This window comes from Microtus ochrogaster, chromosome 18 (assembly GCF_000317375.1).
Source record: "Microtus ochrogaster isolate Prairie Vole_2 chromosome 18, MicOch1.0, whole genome shotgun sequence".
Taxonomy (NCBI): Eukaryota; Metazoa; Chordata; class Mammalia; order Rodentia; family Cricetidae; genus Microtus; species Microtus ochrogaster.
In genome coordinates this window covers 58,571,318-58,597,619 of record NC_022020.1, presented here as the reverse complement: position 1 = coordinate 58,597,619, position 26,302 = coordinate 58,571,318, and the positions used below count along the sequence as shown (strand labels likewise).

Below are 26,302 nucleotides of genomic sequence, written 5' to 3'. Positions count from 1 at the left end.
AGATTTCCGAGACCCACTGAGTTACTCATTTTATAGCAAGCGCTAGGCAGCTGGCCTTGCTGTCGTGGAGGGTGATGAATAAATTCACCTGTGAGCGCCGGGGCTCAAAAAGGGACCTTTCCGCGTTAGAAGTGAGCCAATCCAATCCCAGCTCCGCTTCCGGGCCCCTCCTCCCTCCCGACCTCGCCCGGGCCCCGCCTCTTGATTCCGCCTCCAGGCCCCGCCCAGACGCTGCGGTGTTGGGCGGAAACTCGTTTGCCAACAGAGTCTGCGCAGTTGAGGAACGCGCTTGCGCGCTTGCGGGGCGCCAAGGCTGCCGGGCAGTTTGAATTTTAGTTCTGTAAGCAGCGTTTAGGGTTCGGCGTTTTGGCAGTAGTCCGGTGCATTCACGCCCCAGCCGCAGCGAAGCGACTTTGCTCCCAGATCCCACGAGGTCCCTGTCCCCGAAGCCGCCGGAGGCATCGCTTAGCAGGTGGGGGGGACCGGGCGGCGCGGAGAGAAGGCTTCCCGCTTCTCCGTCTTCGGTTTCCAGCCAGGCGCGGCCATCTGGGATCTGCGCAAAATCGTAAACGTTATGAGATCTCTTTTACGATTTTGTGCTTGGTAACTGCCTTGCACGGTTCTCCAACATAAACTTGACGATGTCATGTCGTGATGTCCAAAGACTGGACACACCTGCGCAGACCGGCATCTTTTCACCTATCTTTGCAAGGACTTTTCGCTCCATCTTATACCCAAAATATGAGACCTCGACTCCCCGAAAATGATGGCGGTTCTGGTTTAATGTCTCTAGATAACCAGCAGGAGCCTTCAAGACATGTTACCATTGTGTGTTTGTTAGACGCTGAATGTTTGTAGAATTGAGAAAAAAAAAACCCTCAAATTGTGTTCTTTCAAAGCAATGTTGTTTATTATTTTTAGGCTTTGAAAGTGAACGGAAATTTGGCTTTACGTAACTTTCTTTTAAAAAGCGTTTTCTGTATGTTTTATTCAGCTGCTTGGAGGATGGCCTCAGATCTAGAACAGCTATGCTCTTACGTTAATGAGAAGATTGACAATATAAAGAAAATTCTGTCGATAAGAAATCTCGGTAAGCAAAACCAACTCACTGCTTTGGGGAACACACAGTGCATCTTGATTATTGTCCTCTCATGAGTGTCTCTTAGTAAGGTAATTTTAGATTTCCAATAGTGATTTTTCAAAACGCTCCAGTGTCATTGTTTCAAACAATGCAGAGGCGACGTTAAGTAATGGGGAATATTTAACTTTACTAACGTCTTCCTTAAATATAGGTCCAATAATAAGATCTGAAGCATCTTTGGTTCTAGAGCTGAAAGGACCTACCTACTAACCCAAGAGAGACAAAAACAAAACAAACCAACAAACCAAATTCGTGCTCTGTCTTCTGGAAAGACTGTGGAGCTTTTGCTGTAGTTTGTGATGTGGATTGATAGTTTAAAGTTTTACTTTTCTTTAAAATAATGAAATTCTGTTGAATATCCCCTCCTAGATATTTGGTGTTTTCAGTACTTATTTGAGAACGTCTAACAAAGGAACCAGTTTATTTTGTGGTTCATGGTTCACATTCTATAGAAAGTTAAATCAAAAACATCTGAACTCAACATAGCAAGTCCTCTCATTTTATACTCAAGGAGACCAAGACTCAGAAGATGCCCAAGTCATCTATCTTCTGAACACTCGGGGGAGGGGGAATGATGGTTCTCAGTCTGAATTCCCACTGTATGCCTTTCCACCCGTATAACCTCTTTTCCACGTTTATTGAAAAAAATTTGGTCGTCATTTCAGCACACACCTTTGATTCCAACACTTTGGGAGTCAGAGACAAGCGCAGGTGACCTCTGTGAATTTGAGGCCAGCTTGGTCTACTGAGTGAGCTTCAGGACAGCCAGAACTACGTAGTGAAACATTGCTCAAAACAAAAAGAAAAGAAAGAAATTGGATTTTTAATGATTAGCTTTTGTTAGGTTCTCTTTATGAGGGCTGGATTATGGTTGGATAAACATAATTTGGGGGGTCTATAAAGTTGGATTCAAGCAACCCCACCAAAGTCTGGCAGGAGTAGGGGAGTCTGCTAGATCATTGTCATTAGTAAATGAGAAGAATATTTGTTTCCATCGCCTGTTTAATAAAGTCTAGTAGCTCCTCCCACTGACTGCCATAGCTTACCAGATACCTAACAAGTATGAACTTGCTGAGCTGCTTGTGTTACTAAAGTGTAAATGTCTAATTTTTTTTCCTTTGAGATAGTGGTGGTCAGGACAGATACTGTATCCAGCCGGTTAGCTCATCTTTCTAAAATTATTCTTGGTACAAACGTCAGTACCCTTTTAACATTAACTTATCAGACCCAGGTCGTCAGGCGGAGGCAGGCAGATCTCTGAGTTCAAGGCCAACCTGGTCTACGTACCGAATTTCAGGACAGCCAAGGCTGTGTAGTGAGGCCTCGTCTCGAAAAAACAAAAAACCCTGAAATTAACTTAACTCATTTTGGTGGTTATGAATTGAGTGCCAGATAGTGTCTGCCTTGCAAAGCTAGAATGGCGCTGGTCCTCACAGAGATTAGCAGTTGGCATTTGACAAGAGTTTTGCTAATTCCCAGATGCAATGCTAAGTCTCCCTTGTCTTTTCATGTAGTTGTCTCTGCAGCAACCCCCGTAACAGTTATTGCTCTCTTGGACTTCAGGCCAGGAGCATCCGCTAGTTCCCTTTGTCTCCACACAATCTATAGATGTGGATGGTAATGTTCCTCACTTCTTTGTGTTTCCTTGTCTGGTCGGTTGAAGCACATATAAAAATTCCTTTTTTTTTTTTTTTTTGTGACAGTGTCTCTCCATGCAGTCCTGGAACTCTGTAGACCAGGCTGGCCTTGAATTCACAGTCATCCTCCTGCCTCTGCCTCCGCTTTGCCTCCTGAGTGCTGGGAGTAAAAGAGTGCCTAATCCCATACCAGACTGGCATTACAGCTTTTAAAGTTACTCTTTTTTTTTTTTTTTTTTGGTTTTTCGAGACAGGGTTTCTCTGTGGCTTTGGAGCCTGTCCTGGAACTAGCTCTGTAGACCAGGCTGGTCTCGAACTCACAGAGATCCGCCTGCCTCTGCCTCCCGAGTTACTCTTAAAATAACATTTTGTCTTTGTTTGCAGGAGTTGCTTTTCTGCTTCCTCTGTGATCAAAACCAGGTTGTTAGTTAGGCTTGGCAGTAGATTACGTTACCTGCTGAGTAATCTTGCTTATTCTACATCACTTCTGGATTGTAGGGAAGAAGGAACTTCAGGTTTTCCAATCCCTTTCAAATCCGAGTCCAGAGAGGTGCTAGGTACATGAAGTGAAAACACCCTGTTTATAAAAATGTCTTGTCTTTGTTTCTCCCAGGCACCCATTCTGTGATTTTGTTGTTGTTTCTATCTCTGATTGAAGGTTTTGAGTCCTGGGGATGGTGTGAATATGAATTCCAAACTTATGATTACAAATTCCTGGAGACTCTGCCCCTTTATATAAACAAACACATTGAAAAGGCAGTGTAACATGAGTTCATCTCCCTGTCACTTTTAAGTTTTTCGGGTTACACTTTAATCATATGTCCTCTGAAGCAGGGTAACAGCCTCACTTGAGATTTTTCATTTCTAACACCTGTGGTTTGAGGTCTCAAAGTCATTGGCTCTTATCCATAGTAAGGTCAAGGGTGGGCGGTCACTGAGACCAAAAGCCTCCTCTCTAATGACTGTGATTATTGTCTCCTCTGCTCGCACACCCTACTTGATGTCTGTGAGTCCCACCTAATGTCAGCTCAAGAAGAATGACCTCTCCCTCGTGAATGCTTATATACAGGTGTTCATTATTTCCAGATGTTTTGTTATATTTAGCAGATTTGCCAGAAATAAAAGCAGCAGGAAGCATGTTGTACTTGCCTCTCTCCTCCTCCTCTTTCTTACTGCTTTGAAATGAAAGTTAAACAAAGATCTGGTGGCATACACCTGTAAGACCTGCATTGTACAAGCTGAGGCAGGAGGATTTAAATTTGAGGCCAGACTGGGTTACCGCATAGCAAGAACCTGTCATTTAACAACAAAACAAAGACAGAGGAGGTTTAAAGTTATATCTGTGGAGAGCTGGGCGGTAGTGGTGTACGCCTTTAATCCCAGCAGTTGGGAGGCAGAGGCAGGCGGATCTCTGAGTTTGAGGCCAGCCTGGTCTACAAGAACTAGTTCCAGGACAGGCTCCAAAGCAACACAGAGAAACCCTGTCTTGAACCCCCCCCCCCCAAAAAAAAAAGTTATCTATGGAGACAGGTCTCAGGATGAAGAACTTATCCTTCCCAACGCAAATGTTTTTCTAAAGCATAGCTGTTGATCCCAAGTTTACTTGGCACTTGCCTGTTTTGGTTTTATATACACTTTGTTTTCCATTTTCTCTTTCTTTATAACAGGCCAAGAACCTGCCTTGAAGACCACCTTAAGTAAAGTAGGAGATGAGATCATTACAATAAATGAACTTCTAAATAAATTTGAATTGGAAATTCAGTATCAAGAACAAACCAACAGGTCACTTAAGGTAATACCTTCCTAACTGAAAAGCAGAAAGCATAGATACAAATTTAATCACCAGTTTTTTTGTTTGTTGTTGTTTTTGGGTGTTTTTTTTTGTTTGTTTGTTTGTTTGAGACAGGGTTTCCCTATAGCTTTGTAGACCAGGCTGCAAGCTGTCCTCGAACTCACAGAGATCTGCTTGTCTGCCTCTTGAGTGCTGGGATTAAAAGTGTGCACCACCTCCGCCTGACCAGGTCATTTTTAAGGATCCTTTGTTTGTAAAGTTCTTGGCTTTGTAAATTAGTCTATAAAGTAACATTTATGTTCTCAGTATAAAGGGGTTTCAGAGTGGCAACTCTTTCTTTATGGCCAATAGCATAAACTTACTAAAAGGAAAGTTTCTGAAGAATATTTGTAGGTGGGTTTAATGTAGACAGATGATGCCCTACTGGAATGCTGAGCGGAGAAGACCTGCCCTGAGAGAGAAAGGTCCTTACCTTGGTACTCTGCCATGCTGGAAAACCACTTCACCTCTTGAGGTCTCAGCATCCTCATTTAAAGGATAAAGGGAGACTGGTTCTTAGCTGCTTTTTGATGTTTGTTTCTATAAAGTACAAGGTCTGCTCATTAAAGGAAAGCTTGGCCTCACGTGCACTTGTGTTATAAGTGAGACTTCTCGCTGACTTCAGCCGTGCCGAGTGCTTGTGTGCTTTCCTGATGAGGAAAACAGCCGGCACCCTCACCGCGTCGTGCTGGCACCACTGTAGTGCCCAGGGAGGGTGAGCCTGCAGCTTCACGGTCTGAGAAGACTCATCAGCGCTAGGCATGGGCATACTTATGCTTATGCTAATCCCCAGTCGAAAGTAAAACGTGGCCGTGAGCATAATCAGTTCTTGGAAAGAAAATGCCATAGACTCAAAATGGAAACCAGTGTTGGTATCAGTGTCCACCTGTCCAGGAACATGCCGAGTGTATACTATATATGTGTGTGTGTGTGTGTGTGTGTGTGTGTGTGTGTGTGTGTGTGTATTCCCACATACTATACACACACACATACACACTGAAACACTCACACCAAATAAAAACCCTAAACTTAAAACTCAGGAACTAAAAGCATATGAACGCCCCCCATCTGGGTTGACCTTGGTCCCTCTGGTGCTGTTTCATAGGCAGCACTGGGAACGTGTGCTAACTCAGTAAGAACAATTTGCTAGGTTCAGAGACATCAATATTTCATCTATTTCTTGGTTGCTTCCCAAGGTTAAAGTGTTTGGGAAAGACTTAAACTTCAACTTGATCTCGTGATTCTAATGTGATTGATTATAGTGCTTCTTCTCTGAAAAAAGAAAAAAAAACCCAATAGGGAAAAGTATCATCTAGAAGCAGCGCTAGAAGTTACAGGTCTCCCCTCTCCCACCCCCCTTTTTTACCTGTGTTGGGATCCAGCCCAGGGCCTTGTCCTGGGTAGGCAAGTGCACTAGCTACACCCAGACCTTAAGCTCATCATTGTTATTTTGTTGTTCATCTGAGTTGCTAGATTTGTGCTTTCCCATTGCATTCTGTGTCTTCAGCCCTTACCAGGACTGTGAGTATCACAGTCTTCTGACTGTACACACATCACACATGTAGAGGAGGAAGTCTTGTTCACAAGTGTTTTTAACACTTAGGAGCTCTGTGACTCTCTTGAAGGCGATTTCAAAGCTGTGGAGCATCTCAGAGAACACATTCCTTCCTATCTGCCTCAGGTGACAGCCGCCGAGAGCTTGTAAGTATATTCTGACTCTTGCTGTCTTGAGGTATTTGTAGAAACAAATACCTCAGTCTTTTTCTGCCACGTACTTGAATATTTTGTCAGTGTTCATTCCATTTCTTGTCTCTGGCAATAGAAACCATACTTCCCCTGTCTCCTCCAGTTTCCTCATTCTGCACCTCTGAGGAAAACAGCCCTTCTCCCAAGGCAAGGCTCTCTTGTACACTCTTCCACCTCCCTCCCCCATTCATAGACTTTTAAGCTTTGACCAGAACGTTCTTTGCTGTGAGAGTAGGGTGATTAGTAGCATCACTATCTCCTTCCACCAGATATCAGTCTCACGCCTCTACCAGGTGGACAGTGAAGGTCTCTGGACATCACCAAGGTTTTGACCTCTGTGTAGTATCTCCATTGACCCTTGCGAACGAGAAACCTCTGCCTTTAGGGTAAGCTAAGCTCAGGGAATCCTGAAAAACACCTGGAGAAGCCATCAGCTTTACACTGCCGTTTTCCCAGAGGCCCTCATGCCTGGCTTTTAGCTACCACTGCCCTGCTCTTGAGAAAACAACAGCTTGAAGGTTGCAGGGAGATAAGTTGGTCCTCAGCTCTGTGTCTGTTCCTCACTCACCCAGCCTGTGTCTAGGTGCTGTGTCCCTGCTGCCCTGTGCATCCTCAGCTGTGGCTACCTCCTTTCCCTCCTCCCTCCCATAAGTGATGGCTCCTGTGTGCTTGCCTGACTCCAGCTGTCAGTGCTCTGAAACATCCGGTCTGCCCTTGATGTCTAGTTCTGCTGTTCTGGTGGCCTGCTGGAAATCTGCTGTCTCTCAAACTTTGCGCATCCAAGGCTGAACCTAGTGATTCTTTTGTTACCCATGTATCCAACCCTTTACTTTTTTGGCCTCAGCAGAGCCTTCTGTCTTCACTGTTTCTGTTCTCTTAGCTCCCAGCTGTCCAGTATGTCTTGGGTTTTTGTGTCTTTTCTTCCTTGTTCCCATTGCCTGGCTCTGAATAAGATCCTCTATCATTTTTTTTGTCTTTGTATGTAAGAGTTTCTGTGTCATACCTGACCCCCATCTCTCCAAGCCTGACACCAAAATTGTGTTTCTAAAAGGTGCTTTCAGTGCATACAAACATTCCATGGCTAATTTAATTTTTGAAGTGTATCATATATAGAAAAGTGCTTATAGTAGTATATGTAAAAATTGAAGAATAGTCGGTTTCCATGTATGTATGAGCTAAATTCAGAACAGTGTATTACCAGTACTGTAAAACACTTCTGATGCAGCCCCTCCCTCTGTAGAGGTAATGGCTGTTCTAGCCTTGAAAATGCTTAGGATTTCCCTGCAAGAAGAGAAGACTGCCTGGGAAAGTCATGAGTGAATATTAGGGAAAAGAGGCCTCGTGGTTATTTGTCGGGGATGTAGAGTGGGCTGGACATTGGCTATCCAGAGGAATGTGGCCGGCAGAACAGAACTGTAGCCCAGCTTCTGCTCTCCAGGTCAGGTCAAAGCAGTTTTGAAAGGTTGCAGATGTTTTCAGTGGATACGGTGAGCTGGGCCTGCAGGAGTCATCGACACGTTCTTAACACATGATCAGGAGGAGAAATTCGAGGAAAGAGTCAGGTACAGGGACAAGTCAGCCAGTTTAACGGCGGAGGTCATGTTAGCATTCACCAAAGAATGCGTCATCACTGTTGGATTTATTGTAATTCCTACCATAATTCTACTACACAGCTAAGGTAGTGTTTCAGATTTTATGGACAGCCCACAACAACCAGTCATGCTTGCTGCGTTCTGGGTCTGGTCCCCTGCTGTTATCTTTCTGGGGCATTCCTTTTCTTGTTTCTGTGTTGGATCTACAGATTTCTGATCTGGTGTCTTTCTTGGAACATTTCTACCATTGTGGGAGCAGCTTGATGGAGGAAGGTCATTGGTTAATTAAATAAAGAAGTTGCTTGCCCTGATAGGTTAAAACATAGGTGGGAGGAGTAAACAGAACAGAATGCTGGGAGGAAGAGGAAGTGAGCTCAGAGACACCTTGCTCCCGGCTCCCAGGCAGACACATGCGATGAAGCTCCGACCCAGGATGGACGTAGGCTGGAATCTTCCCGGTAAGACCGGTGCTCACAGATTATTAGAGATGGGTTGATAGGGATATCAGAATTAGCCAGTAAGGGCTAGAGCTAAAGGGCCAAGCAGTGTTTAAATGAATACAGTTTCCGTGTAATTATTTCGGGTGAAGCTAGCCGTGCGGGCGGCCGGGGTGCTGGGGATGCAGCCCCGCTGCTTCAATTACTACAGCAGCTGTCTCTTCTGTCTTGGCAGTTGACCCCAGCCTATTTCTAGACTCCATTTGCCAGAACGAGGCTGCAGTGGGTAGTGACTAGTAGTAGAACTAACAGAAGACACTGGGATGGACGGAAGATGCTGCTGCTTCCCAGTGCACAGCTAGGGAAGTGGGAGAGAAGCTGTTTGGAGTTAGCACAGCTTTACATATGCTGACTTTGAGAAGCAAACGGGACTACTGATGTGTATATTCTGTGCATGACATGTCTTGAGTATATAAATGAAAACAGTCATACTCTGAAGATTTAGGAACTTAATTTTCAAAATTCCTCCCACAATTTAGATCTTCATAACCAAGGGTAGGGTTAGGAAGAAAACATTGGTTATGAAATTATTAAACCAGGGTATGTCACACAGTTGTAGTGCCCCCCCCCCCCCGATTAAAAAAAAAGTGTTGTGTGTGGCTTGATTCTAACAATTACCTGTGTATGTTCATCTCTGCTCCGTAGGACTAACAGAGCTGATCCGGATCCTGCAGAGCCAGTCAGCGCTGAGGAACCTGTCCCGGCAAAGAAGCCTCCCAAAGAACAGAGAGTAATTAAGGAAATGCAGTTTGTAACGACTGACGAATTCAGTGGTGTTCCTGCGTAAGTACTGAGCATAAGTTCTAATGTTCACGACTATTAATCAACATACATGATTGTTTAAGTCATAAAGCTTGATTGCATGAATTGTGACATGTAATGTTGAAACAGAAAGGCCAGGAAGTGTTTGCTTGTGAACAGGGTCTTACTATGTAGCCCTGGCTGGTTTAGAACACATTATATAGACCAGGCTGGCCTTGAACTCACAGAGATCCACCGCCTCTCCTCCTAAGCACTGAGGTTAAGGGCATGTGCCATTATGCCATTGTGTCACTTTGTGGTTTGGTGCCTGCCACTTTTCTAGCAGAAAGTCTAGCATTTTAGGTCCATTCACTGTTTGCAGGAATACTATCATGGGGGAGGGAGAAATGTAATTACATTATCATCTCAAAGGAAAAGTGTGAGTGACGATTTCTAAAGAATAACTGCGTACATGGGAACACTCAGCCTCCAACAGGATATCTCGGTCAGATCCCTCTCCTGGGGGCTCAGGGAACCCTACTGAAGAGGAGGTAGAGTGTGGGAGCCAGAGGGGATGGAAGACACCAAGGAATCAAGGCCTCTAAATCAGCATGTTGACGCACGTTTGAACTCACAAACTGAGGCAGCACACGCAGGGCCTGCATGGGTCTGCACCAGGTCCTCTGTGTATAAATTGTCCAGTTTAGTGTTTTTTTGGGATCCCTGAGTGTGCAAATGAGTAGATCTCTGATTCTTGTGCCTTTTCTTTTCCTTCTGTTTCTATCCAATTCCAATGTGCTAAGTTTTTGTTTTACCTTATTTTATTGTTTAAAAAAGTAGTAGGAGTAGATATTTAAATATATGATAAAGAAAATAGAAATATAAAATATAAAAAAGAATAATCATACTTTTTTTAAAAACCAGGTACATGAAATCCCGTTTGACATATTGTCAAATTAATGATGTTATTAAAGAAATTAATAAGGCAGTGGTTAGTAAATACAAGATTATGCATCAACCAAAAGCATCGATGTCTTCCGTGAAGAGAAATCACTACCAAAGATTTATTAATGAAGAAACGAAGGACACAAAAGGTAACGTGGAATCGATGAGGGAGGGCACGTTTGGAGGAGGACAAGCCTGGAATTCTAGGAAATGGTGCATGCTGGCACGTCACTGTGTGCTGGACAGCTCTTCAAGCTTTAGTCCTCGTTAGTCCTCTTGACCCATTTTGCAGACTAGACAAAGAGACCTCAGCTCACCCAAGGTCTTCTAGTTAAATAATGGACTTGCCGTGGGTTCCTTCCTGTTTACCATCTCTGCAGAATGTCTCTGAAGTGAGCTGTTAAGACACACCAGCGCTGCCCTTGACTGCAGGGCTCCCCAGCAATGTCAGTTTGCCTCAGTCGCTGGGGCATTGTTTTAGCAGGAATACCCTTTTCCGCTGTTTTTATTTGGATAGGGTCAGTAAGAAGGACTCAGCCGTTCACAAGGTGCTTCCATACAAACGTCTGTGAGAATGGGACTCGTGGAAGTTAGAACCTGGTGTTTCTCTTTCCAGGTCGTTATTTCTTCGTGGAAGCTGACCTAAAGGACTTCACGAATTTGAAAACTGACAAGAGGCTATACGCGATCTTGAACATCTTGCGGCATTGCCAGAGACTATCAGAGGTTCGAGGAGGAGGACTCACCCGCTATGTCCTAACCTGAGGCTTTTGCAGGCTCGGGACTGAGTGGCAGTAGGGTATAGAGAATAGTCTTGACATTTCATGTGTAATGTCTTTAAGCTTCCATTTTCTAGTCTTGTTTCTTACGGAAACAAAAATTTATTTGAATAAAGCTTGTGTATTTTCAAAGTCTACTGCCTGTAGGGATGGGGATAAAGCTGGGACTTACAGCAAGTGCATAAGCCAAAGTCAGAACGATATATCTGATCTCATATGTGGAACCTAGGTTGAAATTACATGCATGAAGTGCAGATCATGACAGAAAGGAGATCTTGAGAAGTGAGGGGAGGGAGAAACAGAAGATAATGGGGTGGTGGGATAGGAGAGCAGAAGGGAGGGTTATCTGGGAGCTGCCAAAGGGAGCAGGCAGCAAGCACAGGAAAGGGCCGGGGGAGGGAGGGTTAGAAGTATAATGTCACACAGGGTATGAAGATGTAGTCATGGGACTCATTTCTTCGTACGCTAACTTAAAATTAATTTAAAAAACCCCTGCCATGTCCAGCCTCTGTATGGGGTGTGCAATGAAAAGTACGTCTAGTTGTGTGAAGTGGACATCACTGCAGGTGCCGTGTGCACAGATCTGATGTTGGGAAAGGTGAGGAAACCCAAGCCCTCTGGGATGTTACATCTGCTTACTGATTTTCCGTGTGTCCTTAGGGAACAGCTTGCCAAAAACGCATTCGGCATCAGCCAGCCTGTCTGCCTCATCTTCCCTCCCAGTTCTCCGTTCAGAGTTTCTAAGACCCTTGTAGTGTCCTAAGTGATGGGTACATCTTGTGTTGGACCCAGCTCCTGACGGTAGTTCTCAAGTGCCTTTGAATTTCCTCTCGATCAGATTATAGTGAGGTGATTCTTGGATGTCTTCAAGGTGGGAGCTGGTTGCCAGGAAGACAAAGCCATGACTAGAAAGTTGCGATTTCCAGCTGATCCAGGGATTGGATTGGGGCTGGAGATTGTTGATCACACCGATGGGCTGTGTCTGTGTTATATCCTTTACCTGTGAAGTTTGGAGAGCTTCCTGGTTGGAACACATTGATATGCCAGGAAAGTGATGCACCCCAATTCTATGTAGACGGACGTTCCTGTGCCTGAGACCTTTGAGGCAACATCTTTATCCAGCTGCTGATTTGTATACACTCTTAAAGCTGAATCCAGTGCTTGCCTGCATTTTTTTAAGCTGTCCCAGCAAAATTACCAAACTCCTAATAATGGGCTTGTATTAGTCAGAATTCTCTAAAAGGGCAGATTCAGTGGGATAAAAAAATAATATTTATGAGTTTAAGTAGGTTTTAGAATAGGAAGAACAACAAGATCACACTGGAGAATCTGTGAACCCAGTAGTTACTTCGTTCTTGAGACTAGATGCTGCAATAATCCGAGTGGTCCTACAGTAATTCTAACTGGAGGGGCAACAGTTACTTAGTCCACAAGGTAGGGAGCCTCAGTAGTGCAATCTGGTCCCTAGTCCATGATGATAGCTTGGAAATGCTGGTAACAAACCAGCAGCAGCAGCGGGGCAAATCAACTTGGTAGCAAGAGGGAAGGCCAGCTGAGCAGGAGGCAAGGTGTCTTCCTGCTGACATCCACTTTATACCTGGGCTGCCAGCAGAAGGTGCAGCCTACAGTCAGGGTGGGCCTTCCCACATCAGCCAGGGCGATCAGGACAGTTCTAAAGGTGATTCTAGTCTGGCAAGCAGCTATTAAAGCTAACCTTGATAGGTTATAGAAACTTTGATTTGTAGCCAAGCAGGCTGCAAGTGTGTGTAGTCTGGGGACCCACTGGTTGTGATGTAATCTGAAGTGGGGGTGGTCTTGTGGGACTTAACCCTGAACCAGTGGGCTACACTAACTCTAGGTAGTGTTAGCATTGCTATCGCTATCCAGATTCTCTAAGAGTTGATAGCTGTTGGGGGGAAAGCCCTGCACATTGGGGATCAGTATGTGGGGGTATAATAGAAGAAACAGCTTTTCCTAGCGAGATGCATATGATAAGCTGTGAACAAGTTGAAAGGGGTCAGGAGAAAATGGTAATTGGATTCTAAGAACTTTGTCTTGTTCCTCTTGTGCACCTGGGGAGGCTGTCTGATCTATTAATAGCTGTGCCATCTGCTTGCCAGGCTCATCCCTGTAGTAGAGAAAAAATGTGTCCCATACTGCAATTGCCACAGTGAATTACAGGCCCTGCATACTCATTATTAGCTGTCTTCTTTAATTCAAATGCAGTCATGTTTTTATTTTTTGTTTTTGTGGTTCTAGAGGTCAAACTTGTTAGGGTTTGAGAAAAACCCCCAAAGAAGACCAAAAACCACATATGCAATAACAAGAGCACTTCATGGATTCCAGTGCTGGGGTGGCAAAAGAACACCCCCCCCCCAAGAAGGTCACAAGCTTCTTTCAAGCGAAGTTAGGGGGATTCCAGAGAGGAGGGATTAATCAGTGGCAGCTTTGCAGGTTTGCAAGGTGTCGGCTGCCATTAGGAGGTCATCCACATACTGATTTTGGGGTGGGCTTGGTATTCACCAAGTCCTCATGGAGTGCTTCATCAAAGATGATAGGAGAGTTCTTGAACCCTTGGTCTGTTGGGACCATTGGAGTCCTGGCCTCCAGCTGCTCTTCCGTGCTAGAGATCTTTACTTTCCTTCTGATTTGAGTTACTGAAAGCTGTGTCAAAGTTGTTTACCAGCTCTGCCTCACGAGAGCACGTGTTGCCTTGGCCTTGAGGATCAGAAGATAAGGTTTTCACCTGTCGGCCCACCTGACTGTTGGGTATATAAAGCCTCCCTGGTGCTATTGAATAAGGGGCTTCTTACCAGTGACTAGAGGTCCATGTCCCTGTCTCTGTGTGAATCTTTGTGTGTTTCAACCTCCAGCCCCTTGCCTGAAGCTCGCAAACTGTATGGTAGCGCATAGAGCGCAGACGGGCATTGTGCTCTGCACAGGTCAGCAGCTGTCCATTGAATCCGTCCTCTGGATACGCCCATTGGAAAGCAGGCATAGGCTGACTGGCTGGAGCCAGTGGCAGGTGTTGCACTGGTCTGTAGTAATTGGAATTGGGCTTTTTAACTGGCAATAGGAGCATGTTCCAGGCTAACTGGCAAGGGACCAAAATACCCAGGCCTCTGAGGCACCTAATATGGGGAGTGATCCCCTGCTTGGCCTCTCTGGGCATTGGGTATTGTTTGGCACATGTTGGCATTGCCCCAGCTTTCAGCTGTATTATTGGGGGGGGGGGGCTGCCAGCCCAGGTTTCTGTTTGGGTCAATTCTGGAGCAGGTCTCTATTGTCTCTTCCCAGAAGTGGGTATGGGCACTCAGGGACGACCATAAAAGAGTGGGTCACTCGGCCCTTTCCTGTGTCTATTGAGCTTCAAGTAGTGCATGAGTGCCGGTTCATCTCTGTAGCCCCCTGCACCCAGGACTGTTCTGGTGACATTTTGCCTAGGGGTTGTTTTAGAATGGAGTGTTGTGCTCTGGTATCTACCAGAAAATCTATGGGTTTCTCCACCTTTAGGGTTACCCAAGGCTCCTGGAGAGGGGCTCCAAGCCCTGTCTCCTTCAGTCACTCATTTCTTCCAGTTTCAGTACCTTCGCTTGAGCCCTGTCATTCAAGGCATTCCTTCTTCCAATGACCCAGCTTCCTACAGTAAGCACATCGGTCTTTCTGCAGACTAGGCCTCTTGCACAGTCCCTGCTTCTGGCCCTTTCCTTTATGCAGTGAGTCTCCCAAGGCTCTTGTCTGTCTCCTAACCGCTGGGCTGCTTGATGCAACTAGAAGGATCTTGGTAAGCCCTTGCATCTGTCTTTCTAAAGCTTTTGTGAGCCCCTTTGTTTACTTTCTTCTGGGGTTTCCTTATTACTGAATACTTTCTCAGCAACTGAGATAAGGTTCAGCCAACCTCTTATCTTCAAAACCTTCGAATCTCTGCAATTTACGGTGGGTATCTGGTGCTGACTGGTTGACAAAAGCCAGGCTGACTGAGATTCTCTGGTGCTTCTTTCTGCATCCATAAGTGTATAGGTCTTACAAGCTTCTATCAGCCTCTCTAGGAATGTTCCTGGTGTTTCTTCAGGCCCTTGGAGTACCTGACTAACTGGGCAAATTTATGGGCCACCTCGCAGCTGCCCGGACACACCTCCATTTTAGTCTGGAGGTAGAGTTTGAGCCTCTCCCTACCTCTCTCCGTGTTGAAATCCCAGTTGGGTCACATCACAGGAAACCCAACATTTATGAGGTCTGCATTGGTGGCGGGTCTTCCATCTGGGCCTGGAACCAATTTCTGAGCCTCTGTTATAATCTGGTCCCTCTCCTCAGTGGTGAAGAGGACTGGCACAGTTAGAAACGTGTTGGGGGCCCCTCCATCCCTTCCGTTCTGCCCTCTAGGACCTCTCATCCTGGGGTGCCTGGGGGTAAGGTGCCGGGATAGAAAACTCTTTCTCCAAGTTGCCTGGAGAAAGAAAGATAGGGTACAGGGGTGCAGCAGGCAGTGGTCTATCCCCCCTCTCTCCTTTAAAGAGTGTGACCACATTCCCAACACAAACATTTTGTAGTGAATCAGCTTTGTTTTATTTTATTTTTAATGAAGAAAACAGCAGGATTAACATAACATGCTCAAATCTCGTGTCTCCTCTGTCCTACAGCTTGCTATACTCCTCAGTTCCTATCTCTGCCCCTCTGGTCCGGCCAGTCTTTCTCACTTCAGACAGCCTTCTCTTCTTCTTTCTCTTCTCTTCAGTAGTTTAGTCTCTGCCTTTTTTTCAGACGCCATAAAAACTTTTATCAAAGTCCTTCTTGTGGTTTCCTTTAGTACTCTAGAATATTGTATACCTATAATACTTTAAACAAGAACAGAAGCATACATATGCCATAACAAATCACATAAAAACCTGCACCAACAAAAAACATCTGAGGCTAGCAGGGTTTTTTTTTCCCCCTCTTACTCTAACCAGTGATCATTTGTAACCCACCCCTCTAAATAATGGCAAATATTTATAACCCATTGGATCTGAATGAACAAAACTGTGTGTGTGTCAGTGTCAGAAAAGGGTGAAGAGGAAGTAACTGGCTGCAAGGACCTTGGTCCACAGTGAATTAAGGGAGCAGGGAGCACAGCAACAGCTAGCAGCGCTGGCACAGAGTGTCTGCCTGGCAGTCAGTATTCTACAAAAAAAAGATTGTCACCTTCCCTGTACAGGCCACCCCAATGATCAACTGCAGATTTTCTGTGAGGCACCAAAGTCCTGCCATGTCCTTATCAAGCACACCCCCACTCCCTCCAGGCAATGAGCCCCAAGTCAGCAGCTTGGGTTTGAAAGTCCTTGGAACGGTTCAAACTAAGACTCGAGGTAGGAAGCTGAGTTTGACTGACCCACTCCTAAGAGAAGGAATGAGGTAACATTACAGACAAGAAGACACGAAAATAACACTGACAGAAATGTACTGTTTCGGCGCATGAAAAAGAAACCAGGAATCGGCACAGGCTGACAGGAGGCATCCCTGGGAGCTCTGTTTTGCAACAGGCGCAACCTGTATTCTCCATTCAACCAAAGGGACCCAGGTCTCCCAGCTCACGTGGTGGAGGTGCCTCTAGTGAGTCTGCCAGGCAAACCTCAGCCTCCAGATTCAGTTAGCTCAAGCTTCCCAGAGAAAGAGAACAGGTAAAACCCTCTGCACAGTGACAATCAGAGAACGGTGACAGATCAAGACAAGACAAAGAGTACTCACTGCACTTACCAACCGGCCAGATTATCAGATGCTCAGCATGGGGCAGGGGTGTCTCTGGAGGGCCTCCCCGTCAACGCACCCCAATTGTTAGAATGAGAAAAGCCCCCAAAGAAAACCAACAACCACGTATGCAGCAAGAGCGCTTTATTGATTCCAATGTTGGGATGGCAAAAGAGCGAGCCCCAAAGAAGGTCAGAGACTCCTTTTAAGCGGAATTAGGGGAATTCCAGAGAGGAGGGATTAATCTGGGGTTGATGGGTGGAGGAAAGATTAGTTTGGGAGCTGATTGGTGTAAAGTCTAGTGGTTAGGGACCTTCCAGCATCCGGGTAGGGAAAGCTATCTTTAGCCTGCATAAGTCTGCTGAGCTAGCTGAAGGGCTTTTGTTTTGGGGGTGCTTGCTGATGGTCACCCATAAGTTGTGGTTTTCATGAGACCTGCTTACTTAGCTCTGTCCCATTCTAGTGGAGTGAAACTAAGGTGTGATCTCTGTCAGGGTTCTGGTCTGCTGCCCCCCACCCCAGCCTTTTCAAACCCCAGGGCCTTACACACGAGAAGCCAGCACTCCGCCACCTTCAAGAAACCCTTGGGCCATTTATTCAGTTTTATATTTATTTTACCAATGATGTTCATTTAGGTATGCAGCTAATAAAGAGAATAGTGAAGGTATTAATTTTAAAACCACCGATCTTGGCAGTTTTGATTGTACTCTGACAATCCGGAGATTGCCCTAAAGCTAAACCTTGAATTGGGGGACAGAACCAGCAGCCAGCGGAATGGAACTGGTCATAGAGAAGCCAGCAATTTGGAGAGAGAAGATGCACAGGAAGGAAAGGGCGGGAACTTGAGTTTGGAGCTTCCTTTTGGTTCTGGGACGCTGGGAGAGTCTGTCTCTTGCAGTGTCTCCTGCCAAAAAGCAAGGACAGCTAGTTGCTACTCAACCTCTCTGAGCTAGCAGGTTTTGACTCCTGAGTGTTACTGTAAATAGAACAATAGAGTCTTAATTTGAACCTACATATTCCGGCTGTGGCAGAGCCGGGGCCGCAGGACACAGAAGATAATTAAAATATCAGTAGATTCACGTGCAGTTGCTAAGATGCGAGAAAAACATCACTTGGCCTTCCTTGTCAAGCAAAACAACACACTGCTTACTCATTTTTTATAAATGGCATTTTCAATCTTAAGAGAAAATTTTTGTCCTTGTTCTGCCCTCAGGTTCATTTGTTGCCGCTTTTCCCTGTCTGTTTGCTCATGAGTAAACATTCTGTAAACCTTCCTTGAGGAGGCGTGTACACTATAGGGCACCAACAACGGACCAGAGTAACCATTCCATCCACGTCCAGCTTGGTGAACCAGTGGTTTATTGGGCTTTATTTCAGGAGTGTGGGTGTCCAGCATGGCCTGAGTGCTAATCTAACAGCTGCATCAATACAGTCCCTCCTCCAGTGACCATCCGTCTCTAGTGTCCCCTAGCACCTCCCAATACCATGTGCAACTGGGGCTAGGGCCAAGAGGGGTAAGTGGTTGTCCTTTTAGGTGAGGGTCTGGTGACCCAGCCCCATGCCTAGGAAGGAGTGGCAGCTGGCCTGATCTTGCAAGGGACTGGTGCAGTAAGCACAGCTGTTCTTATTAGGATGATAACAGCTGAATCACAGCTGGAGAGCCGAGTCCTGCAGCGATCATGCATCCCTGGGAGCCCACTGCAGAGCCCGGGGCCTGGTTTACTCATCTCACCCCCACCACCGGCAGGATGGGTGGGGGCCTTCCAGAAATTCTCAGTTATGAGGTATTAACATTTATGAGATGTTAACCTAAAAGGCAAGGGGGGAATCACACAAAGTTTGAATGGAGGATGGCTCAGTGGGTAAAGGTGCTTGCTGCCAAGCCTGAATTCGGACTGCCATCCTAGGCATTCACAAAGCGGGAGGGGAGAACTGACTCGTACAGGTTGTCCTCTGACTGCACGCACATGCTCGGCACACCTGTGTACACACAACTGTGAGCCCAGATGTGGGGGAGAGCCGCGGTCCTGCCTCAAAGTGATGGAGTGCATAGGAAGCCTTTTCCTTTCTGAGAGTGGATGGGGGCGGGGTGAGGGGAAGTGGGGTGGGTGGGCAGGAGGAGAGGAGGGAGTAGGAACTGGGATTGATTGGTATGTAAGATGAGGAAAGATTGTTTTAATAAATAAATTTCTCTTAAATTGATTTGCGCCAACAGGAGAATGACCTCCTGGGGGAAGACATGTGTTCTGTTTACCAGAAACAAGTATGGTGAGATGCCGTCCAGAGACCTGCTCTTGTTGATTAAAACAGGAAACAACAGCAGCAACCAGGAAGGGGGCTGCAGTAAAGTGGCTGTCGCAACTCCATCAGCGCACGTGGTAAACATGGGTCATTGATTGGCCACTGCGCTCGTTATACTCAGGTAAGGGCTTCCACCAAGGTTGTCTTCATGGAGTCGGAACCAGCATGCTGCTATACTAAAGCAGGGTAAGTAAGTAGCTGCTATCCTGTCTGTGTGTCTACTTGGCACAAGCTAGGGTCACCAGAGGAAGGAGCCTCAGCTGAGGAAATGCCTTCGTGAGATCCAGCTATGTGGCCTTTTCTCATCTAGTGGTCGGTGGGGGAGGGTCCAGCCCAGGGTGGCTGGTGCTATCCCTGGGCTGGTGGTCCTGGGTTCTATAAGAAGGTGGATTGAGCAAGTCAGTAAGCAGCGCTCCTCCTCCTCCTCCAGGATCCTGCCCTGGGTGAGTTCCTGTCCTGACTTCCTAAGGTGATAAACAGTAAGGCTGTAGTATGAGCCGAGTGAACACTTTCCTCCCCAACTTGCTTCTTGGTCATGGTACCTATGACGAGGCTCATCGGGGCTTCACATGAGCAAGCAGCCAGATTCTGAGACACAGATGAGATCAGAGTCTGAGGGTCTACTCAGGAATTGAAAAGGGGACCTTTGGGCTGGAGAGATGGCTCAGAGGTTAAGAGCACTGATTGCTCTTCCAGAGGTCCTGAGTTCAATTCCCAGCGACCACATGGTGGCTCACAACCATCTATAATGAGATCTGGTGCCCTCTTCTGGCATACAAACATACATGGAAGGAATGTTGTATACATAATAAATAAATAAATCTTTAAAAGAAAAAAAAAGAAAAAAGAAAAAGGGACCTTTACATCTACCCCTAGAGAGGTACCAGGTCTGTCTTCTCTCCTGAGGGAGTGTCAGGGTTGCCTCTATTCCAGGACGGGGTGCCAGTTCCCAGGCCTGACTCAGGGAGACCTAAAACGTGTGGCTCACTTCCAAACTTAACAGAAGCCGGTCACAGGGCTTGGTCTTTCCCAGTTGTTGGGAGGGTTTCGCCACCAGGTGTACCCTTCCCAGCGAAAGAGCAGATGGAGCCGGCAGATAAACTCCACTTGAGAGTCTGTTTTCTAATCTCCCTGGGAACAGGCGCTGTGGCTGAGTGCCCGCTATCTCTCTCTGTTTTGTGGGGCCCCAGCCAGACTAGGTGTTTGTCACTTTGTGTTTTCTCCACATCTTCCCTGCTTACTTCTCTTTCCTTCCCCAGAGAAAGTGTCTGCCTTCCTTCTGCATACACCAAGACGAGGCTTTAGGCCCTGTATTTCTGCATCAGTGTCTCTCAAATAGGTTTTTTTACTTAATTTCTTTACCTTTCTCCCTCCTACGAGAAAAACAGTGGGTTTGTGCTTTTGTTTACAATCTTTGCAGCAGTCTGCACAGCAGAGGGCGCTGGGTATTTACTGAATATACAGTAACTAAACCAGTTCATAGGCATGAAGGCAAATGATCTCACCTTTTTGTGCCTCTGTTTCCTTCTATTTGTTGAAATGGATGCACAAAAATTTCTTAAGGACCCTCTACTTTGAATATTGTGTTATGACATTCCTACTTTCCTTTACTTGATGCATTTGTAAAATTAAAGAATATTCCAATTAGATCATGAAAATGTTTTTAAAATCTCATTATTACATGTAAATTCATCTTTTAAGCAAAGAATCTAAATTATTGTTTCAAGAAATACTGACATTCTAACTTGTCATTCAGCTATAGCAAGGTTTTGTTGGCTAAGGGCCCTTCTGCAATGTTTGTAGTTTTCTAATTTATCTTGCTTATTATTTTTGAAGATTAGGGTCTCACTATGTAGCCTGGCTAACCAGAACTCACTCTATCATCAGGCTGGCCTCAAGCATGCAATGACCTGTCTACTTCTTGAGAGTGCTGAGGTCAAGGGTGCGGTCATGATGCCTGGCTACAATGAAGCCTTTTGAGATTGACATTTTCCACTCAACTACAACTCTGCAGATTCACTGGGCTGCTATTGTGCTGGTTGACATTAAGTTTAAACGACTGTGCTTAAGAGATCTGTAGAACAAAGTGCCTCTAACCTGCCAGCACCACTTGCCAAGGACAGACAACTTCCAGGAATGCTGAGGGCTGTTCTTGTAATTGCCTGGTCTTGTACAATTTTAAAGAAACTTGTTCGGGTGAGATGACTAGCCTTGTGTTTTCACTTCCGTACACAAGCTTTCTTGCCTCTAAGTGTCCTAAGGAAGGGAGTACGCAGCTTTGTGAGCGCTGCCTTTCTACGCCCCCACCTGTGTAACTTGGTGCTACACCTTGGGAATCTTGGATCTCAGGTGTAGATCTGGCACTTATCTGAATAAAACCTTTGTTTGAAATTTATTCATCATCAGACTGGTGAACCTCGGAATGATCCCAGACCCATAACATTGTATACATCTGTGGGCTTTTTCTTTTCATTGATGACTAGTCTTCCATCATACCACCTGTGTCCCCAGTCATTAATCATGCCCTCTAGGAAAGTAAATCTTGATGTCCAGTTTGTATCTCTTATGAATTAAGCTCCATTCAAGTTCAGGTTTTGCATGGACATAAACCTTCACATATCCGGCCATGCAGTTCTCAGGAGGGCTGTTCTTGAGTACTGTCATAGTTGTATGTCGTTTTGTTTGTTGGTTTTTTAATTGCCAAATTACTTCTGTAATGATTTCAGACACAATAAGGTTTCAGGTTCTAGGGGCCATGCATATGCAGACAAGCCCTCGGGCAGAAGTGCCTAAGGGCCCCTGAGGATGTTAAAGGGTCCCACATGACCCACGTGTGGATTATATCATCCACGTATGACCCAGCTAAGCCCTTGGACACATGTGTGAGCCTTGTCATCTGCATATGATGTAGCCACCTCAACCCCCCAGCTAGGCAGTTTTTAAAAGCTGGACCATCATCCCCTACCCCCCCCCCCCCCCCCCCCCCGCACACTGACTTCCGCAGGCCTGTACATGCCTCTAATAAACTCCTAAGCAGGTTTATTGCATGCTCTGTGTTTCCTTCTCACTCGGGCCAGGTAATTTCAACTTCCCATAGCTTTATTTAAAATTTCCTGTTGAGTTATAAACTATATGTTTAGTTAGGTTAAGTTTTTATTTTCCTTTTCTTGAAATATTTTTAATTTTCTTTTTGATTTTAAACTGTATTTGTGTGTATATATATATATATATATATGAGAGAGAGAGAGAGAGAGAGAGAGAGAGAGAGAGAGAGAGAGAGAGAGAGGTAAGTGCAGGGCAGGTGCATGTCCTATTCTGTGCATGTGGATGTGTGGATGTAGGGAACAACTTGGGGAGTCAGTTCTCCCCCCCTTTCCCCCTTTCCTTTCTGGGGATCAAATTCAGATTGTCAGGCCTGCTTGGAAGCAATTCACTGAGCCATCTCTCGAGCCCTCTTTGATTTTTTTTTTACACATGTGTTATTTAGAAGCAAGTTATTTAGTCTCCAAATGTTTTGAGATTTATAGATATCATTCTGTTGTTGATTTTCTGCTTAATACCTTGTTGATCCAAGAGTATACTTTGGTTTCTGCTTTATATTTATCAACATATGATTTATGACTCTGGTTATGGTCTCTTGGTTAGCAGTCCATGTGTGCTTGAGAAGAATTTGTATTCTGCTGTTGTTAGATGATGTATCCTGTAAATGCCACTTAAATCCAATTGATTGATGGTGTTGTTCAGCTTAACTCTGTTCACACTGAGTTTTCTCCATCTGCTGATTACTGACTGAGTGCTGTTGGCTACCTATGAGTGTGCTTATCTGTTTCTGAAGATCATTTTTTTGCCTCATGTGTCTGGATCTCCTGTCACGAGGCATATATACCTTAGAGATTTTTGAGTCTTCTTGGAGAACTGACACTTTTATCCCTAATGCCTCCTTGGTAATTTTGCTTGTTCTGAAGTTTACTTTGCTTAAATGTTATTTAATTATTTCATCTCATTTATTCTTTATTGAGAAACACCAGTGATGTTGGCAATTCACCTTTCCCAGAATACAAAGGCATTTTTTCAAGCCTGCTCATACTCAAGATTAGCAGTTTTGTAAAACAAATTTGAGAACCTGATTAAATATTTTACAATTTGCTCATTTAGGGAGCATCACAGCAGTTAAAGCAGAGGGTGAGGTAGGCAGGAATAAAGGGACAGAGGTGCCTGGGACTGAGCTGTAGTCAACAGCAGCGCGTTTCCCGACTTTGGCGTGGGAAGTTAAATTCTGTATAGTACTGATTGCTCCAGCTCTCTTTCCTGATTAGTGTTCTCAAGGTATATATGATGCTTTTGCTCCTTCCTCTTAGTCTGTTTGTCTTCATTTAAAAAATGGGTTTCTAAGACCCACACATGTGACCAAGCAAAAGACTAGAAGGTATGAAAATCAAGGCTGGTAAAATACTACAATAAACTATCAACACATTCACTGATAACAGCAGCAACTTCATCAGCCCTCAGTCAGTAATTGACAATACACAGCAGAAGAAGCAATGTGACAGAGTTGCACTGAACAGCACTGCCAATCAACTGGATTTAGCTGTCACTTACCGAATACCCCATTCAACAACAACAGCATACAAATTCTTCTCACACACACATGGAATACTAACCAAGAGACTGCTGTGGGACAACAGTCTGTACCCTGTCACGTATATTTTAAATAAATGCTGATTGGCCAGTAGCCAGGCAGGAAGTATAGGCAGGATTACCAAGCAGGAAGTAGAGGCAGGGCAATGAGAATTCTAGGAAGAGGGAAGCGCATTCTGCAGTCCTGACCCAGGCGCAAAGGAAGAAAGATGTGACTGCCTTGCTGAAAAAGGTACCAAGTCACGTGGCCAACATAGACAAGAATTATGGGCTAATATGAGTTAGAAGAATTAGTTAATGAGAAGAACCTGAGATACTGGGCCAGTCAGTTTATAACTAATGTAGACCTTTGTGTGATTTCTTTGAGACTTAATGACTGTGGGAACTGGGCAGGACAGAAACCTCAGTCAACAAGAGACCATATCCAGGGCCACAGATCATACCTTAACAAATAGAAAACACAAACTATATTTTTGTTATTATCATCCAATAATATTTCATATCAATATCTAAGAAACTCTAGGACATTAAATCCTAGGACATAAAGAGAACAAGTCTAAGAATCCATGGTGCAGACAGGAACTTAAATAAATACCAAAGGCAAAGGAAATTTATTCAATGAAATTACAGCAGAAAAAATCCTCAAATCTAAAGAATGAGTAAATATTAAAATACAAATGGTAGTAAAACCCCTAATAGATGCAACCAGAGAAGAAGGTCTTCACAAAATAGTCAAGATATCAAGAGCACACATATAGGAATATATATATGTGTATATATATGTATACATGTATGTATATATGTACATGCATGTGACAATGAGAAAAGGATCATGGACTCATGCCATGCAGTAAAGCTAAGCCTTCACAGATAAAGGAAATGCTGGAAGTTCTGATCAGAGTAATGGGGCAGGAAGAGCAGTGTAAACAGCACTTCTCATTTCTATGACTAAAGCAATTCACACACAAAGTGGTGCTTACAGTCAGCACAAGCAAATGCAGTGCAGTGAAAGGCTAGTCCTAGTGTTATGTCATGTGTAGTGATATTTCATTTGTATTTTGATAAGTAAAGCTTGCCTGAAGGTCAGAAATGCAAAACAGCCAGCCACTGGCTCTTACCTCTACCTCAGTCCAAAGTGGCGATCATACCTTCAGGAATTCTCAGAATGAGATTGACTGAGAGCTATCTCCTCCCATCTTATATTATTGTATGGTAAGAGTCAGTGACATTTTCTTAACTAGTGACTGATGTGGTAGGGTTTAGCCCACTGTGAGAACCTCCTTGGAGAAGTGGTTCTGGGTCCTATGAGAAATGAGGCTGAACAAACCAACAATGCCCAATCCTGCTATTCTGTCCATGACAAACACATGATGGACATAGAGTTTGATGTTCTTCTTCTTGTTCTCAAAAAGTTCAAAGGGAGCTCACCGCACAATGACGAGCTATGCTCTGAATTCCAACAGGCCTTCCACAGAGAAGTGCTTGACTGCCAAGTGGTCCGCCCAGTCATTGGTGAGGCTCTTATAGACTTCACCATACTCCTCTTGAGTGATGCCATCAGGGTTTCTGGTCCAAATGGGCTTAGTCTTATTCAGCTCTTCCTGATCAATATATTTCTCCTTAGTCTTCTTTGTTTTCTTTTTCTTATCTTTGCCACTGTCATCCTCCTCATCCGATCCCACATCTTCAATCTTAGGCTTCTCCTCATCATCCTTATCTTCCTCCTCTTTCTCACCCTTCTCTTCCTCTGCCTCATCATCACTGATCTCCTTCTCTCGTTCCTTCTCCAGATATAGGGTGATGGGATAGCCTATGAACTGTGAGTGCTTCTTCACCACTTCCTGACCCTCCTCTTCTCCAGGTATTCTGTCTGGTCTTCTTTGAGATGAAAGATCACTTTGGTGCCCCGGCCAATGGGCTCACCATGGTCGGCACGCACTGTGAAGGACCCACCAGCAGAGGACTCCCTGGCTTACTGCTTTTCGTCATTGTGCTTTGTGATCACAGTCATTTCCTCTGCCACCAGACAGGCTGAGTAGAACCCAACTCCAAACTACCCAGTCATGGAGATGTCTGCACCAGCCTGCAGAGCCTCCATGAAAGCCTTTGTGCCAGACTGAACAATGGTTCCCAGGTTGTTTATGAGGTCAGCCTTGGTCATGCCGATGCCTGTATCCACCAAAGTCAGTGTCCACTCCTGAGGGTTGGGGACGATGTCAACTTTTAGCTCGTTACCACTGTCCAACTTGGAAGGCTCTGTCAGGCTCTCATAGGGAATCTTGTCCAAGGCATCAGAAGCATTAGAGACCAGCTCTCAAAGGAAAATTTCCTTGTTTGAATAGAAAGTATTGATAATGAAGGACATGAGCTGTGCAATTTCTGCCTGAAAGGCAAAGATCTCCACCTCTTCCTCTCCATGGTGCACTTCCTCAGGCATCTTGACAGGAAAACCAAGAAGCAGCACAGAGCAGGGTGAGAACGGAGCATGTCTGAGTCTCATGCCAAGCCTAGGCTGCACGGGGGTGACTCAAGAGAGCTTATTTGATTTCTTCAAAGACCCTCTGGCCATTCACAAATGCTTGTCTTGCAAGTATACGAACTTGCTCTGTAGACCAACTGGCCTTGAACTCAGAGATCACTTGCATCTGACTCCCAAGTGCTGGGATTAAAGTTATGTGCCATCACCAAGCAGTAACTCAATACATTTTAAGACACAAGTGTCCTACTAAA

General features: G+C 45.1%; 1 protein-coding gene and 1 pseudogene across 2 annotated transcripts; one reads left to right on the top strand and one right to left on the bottom strand.

Annotated features, from left to right (window-relative positions):
* Positions 1 to 228: 228 nt before the first annotated feature.
* Ska1 (spindle and kinetochore associated complex subunit 1) lies at positions 229 to 11,041 on the top strand. 2 transcript variants are annotated; one of them, XM_013349482.1, is made up of 7 exons: positions 229 to 340; positions 995 to 1,090; positions 4,446 to 4,570; positions 6,213 to 6,310; positions 9,090 to 9,227; positions 10,110 to 10,279; positions 10,747 to 11,041. In XM_013349482.1, the coding sequence occupies exons 2-7, from the start codon at positions 1,006 to 1,008 to the stop codon at positions 10,893 to 10,895; spliced, it is 765 nt and encodes a 254-aa protein (XP_013204936.1). In that variant the 5' UTR covers positions 229 to 340; positions 995 to 1,005; the 3' UTR covers positions 10,896 to 11,041. The 2 variants fall into 2 exon arrangements, with proteins under 2 accessions (XP_013204936.1, XP_005356317.1); XM_005356260.1 differs by having other exon boundaries at positions 268 to 472; positions 10,747 to 11,040.
* Positions 11,042 to 24,831: 13,790 nt separating this feature from the next.
* On the bottom strand, positions 24,832 to 26,009 carry LOC102001472 (annotated as a pseudogene).
* Positions 26,010 to 26,302: the final 293 nt, after the last annotated feature.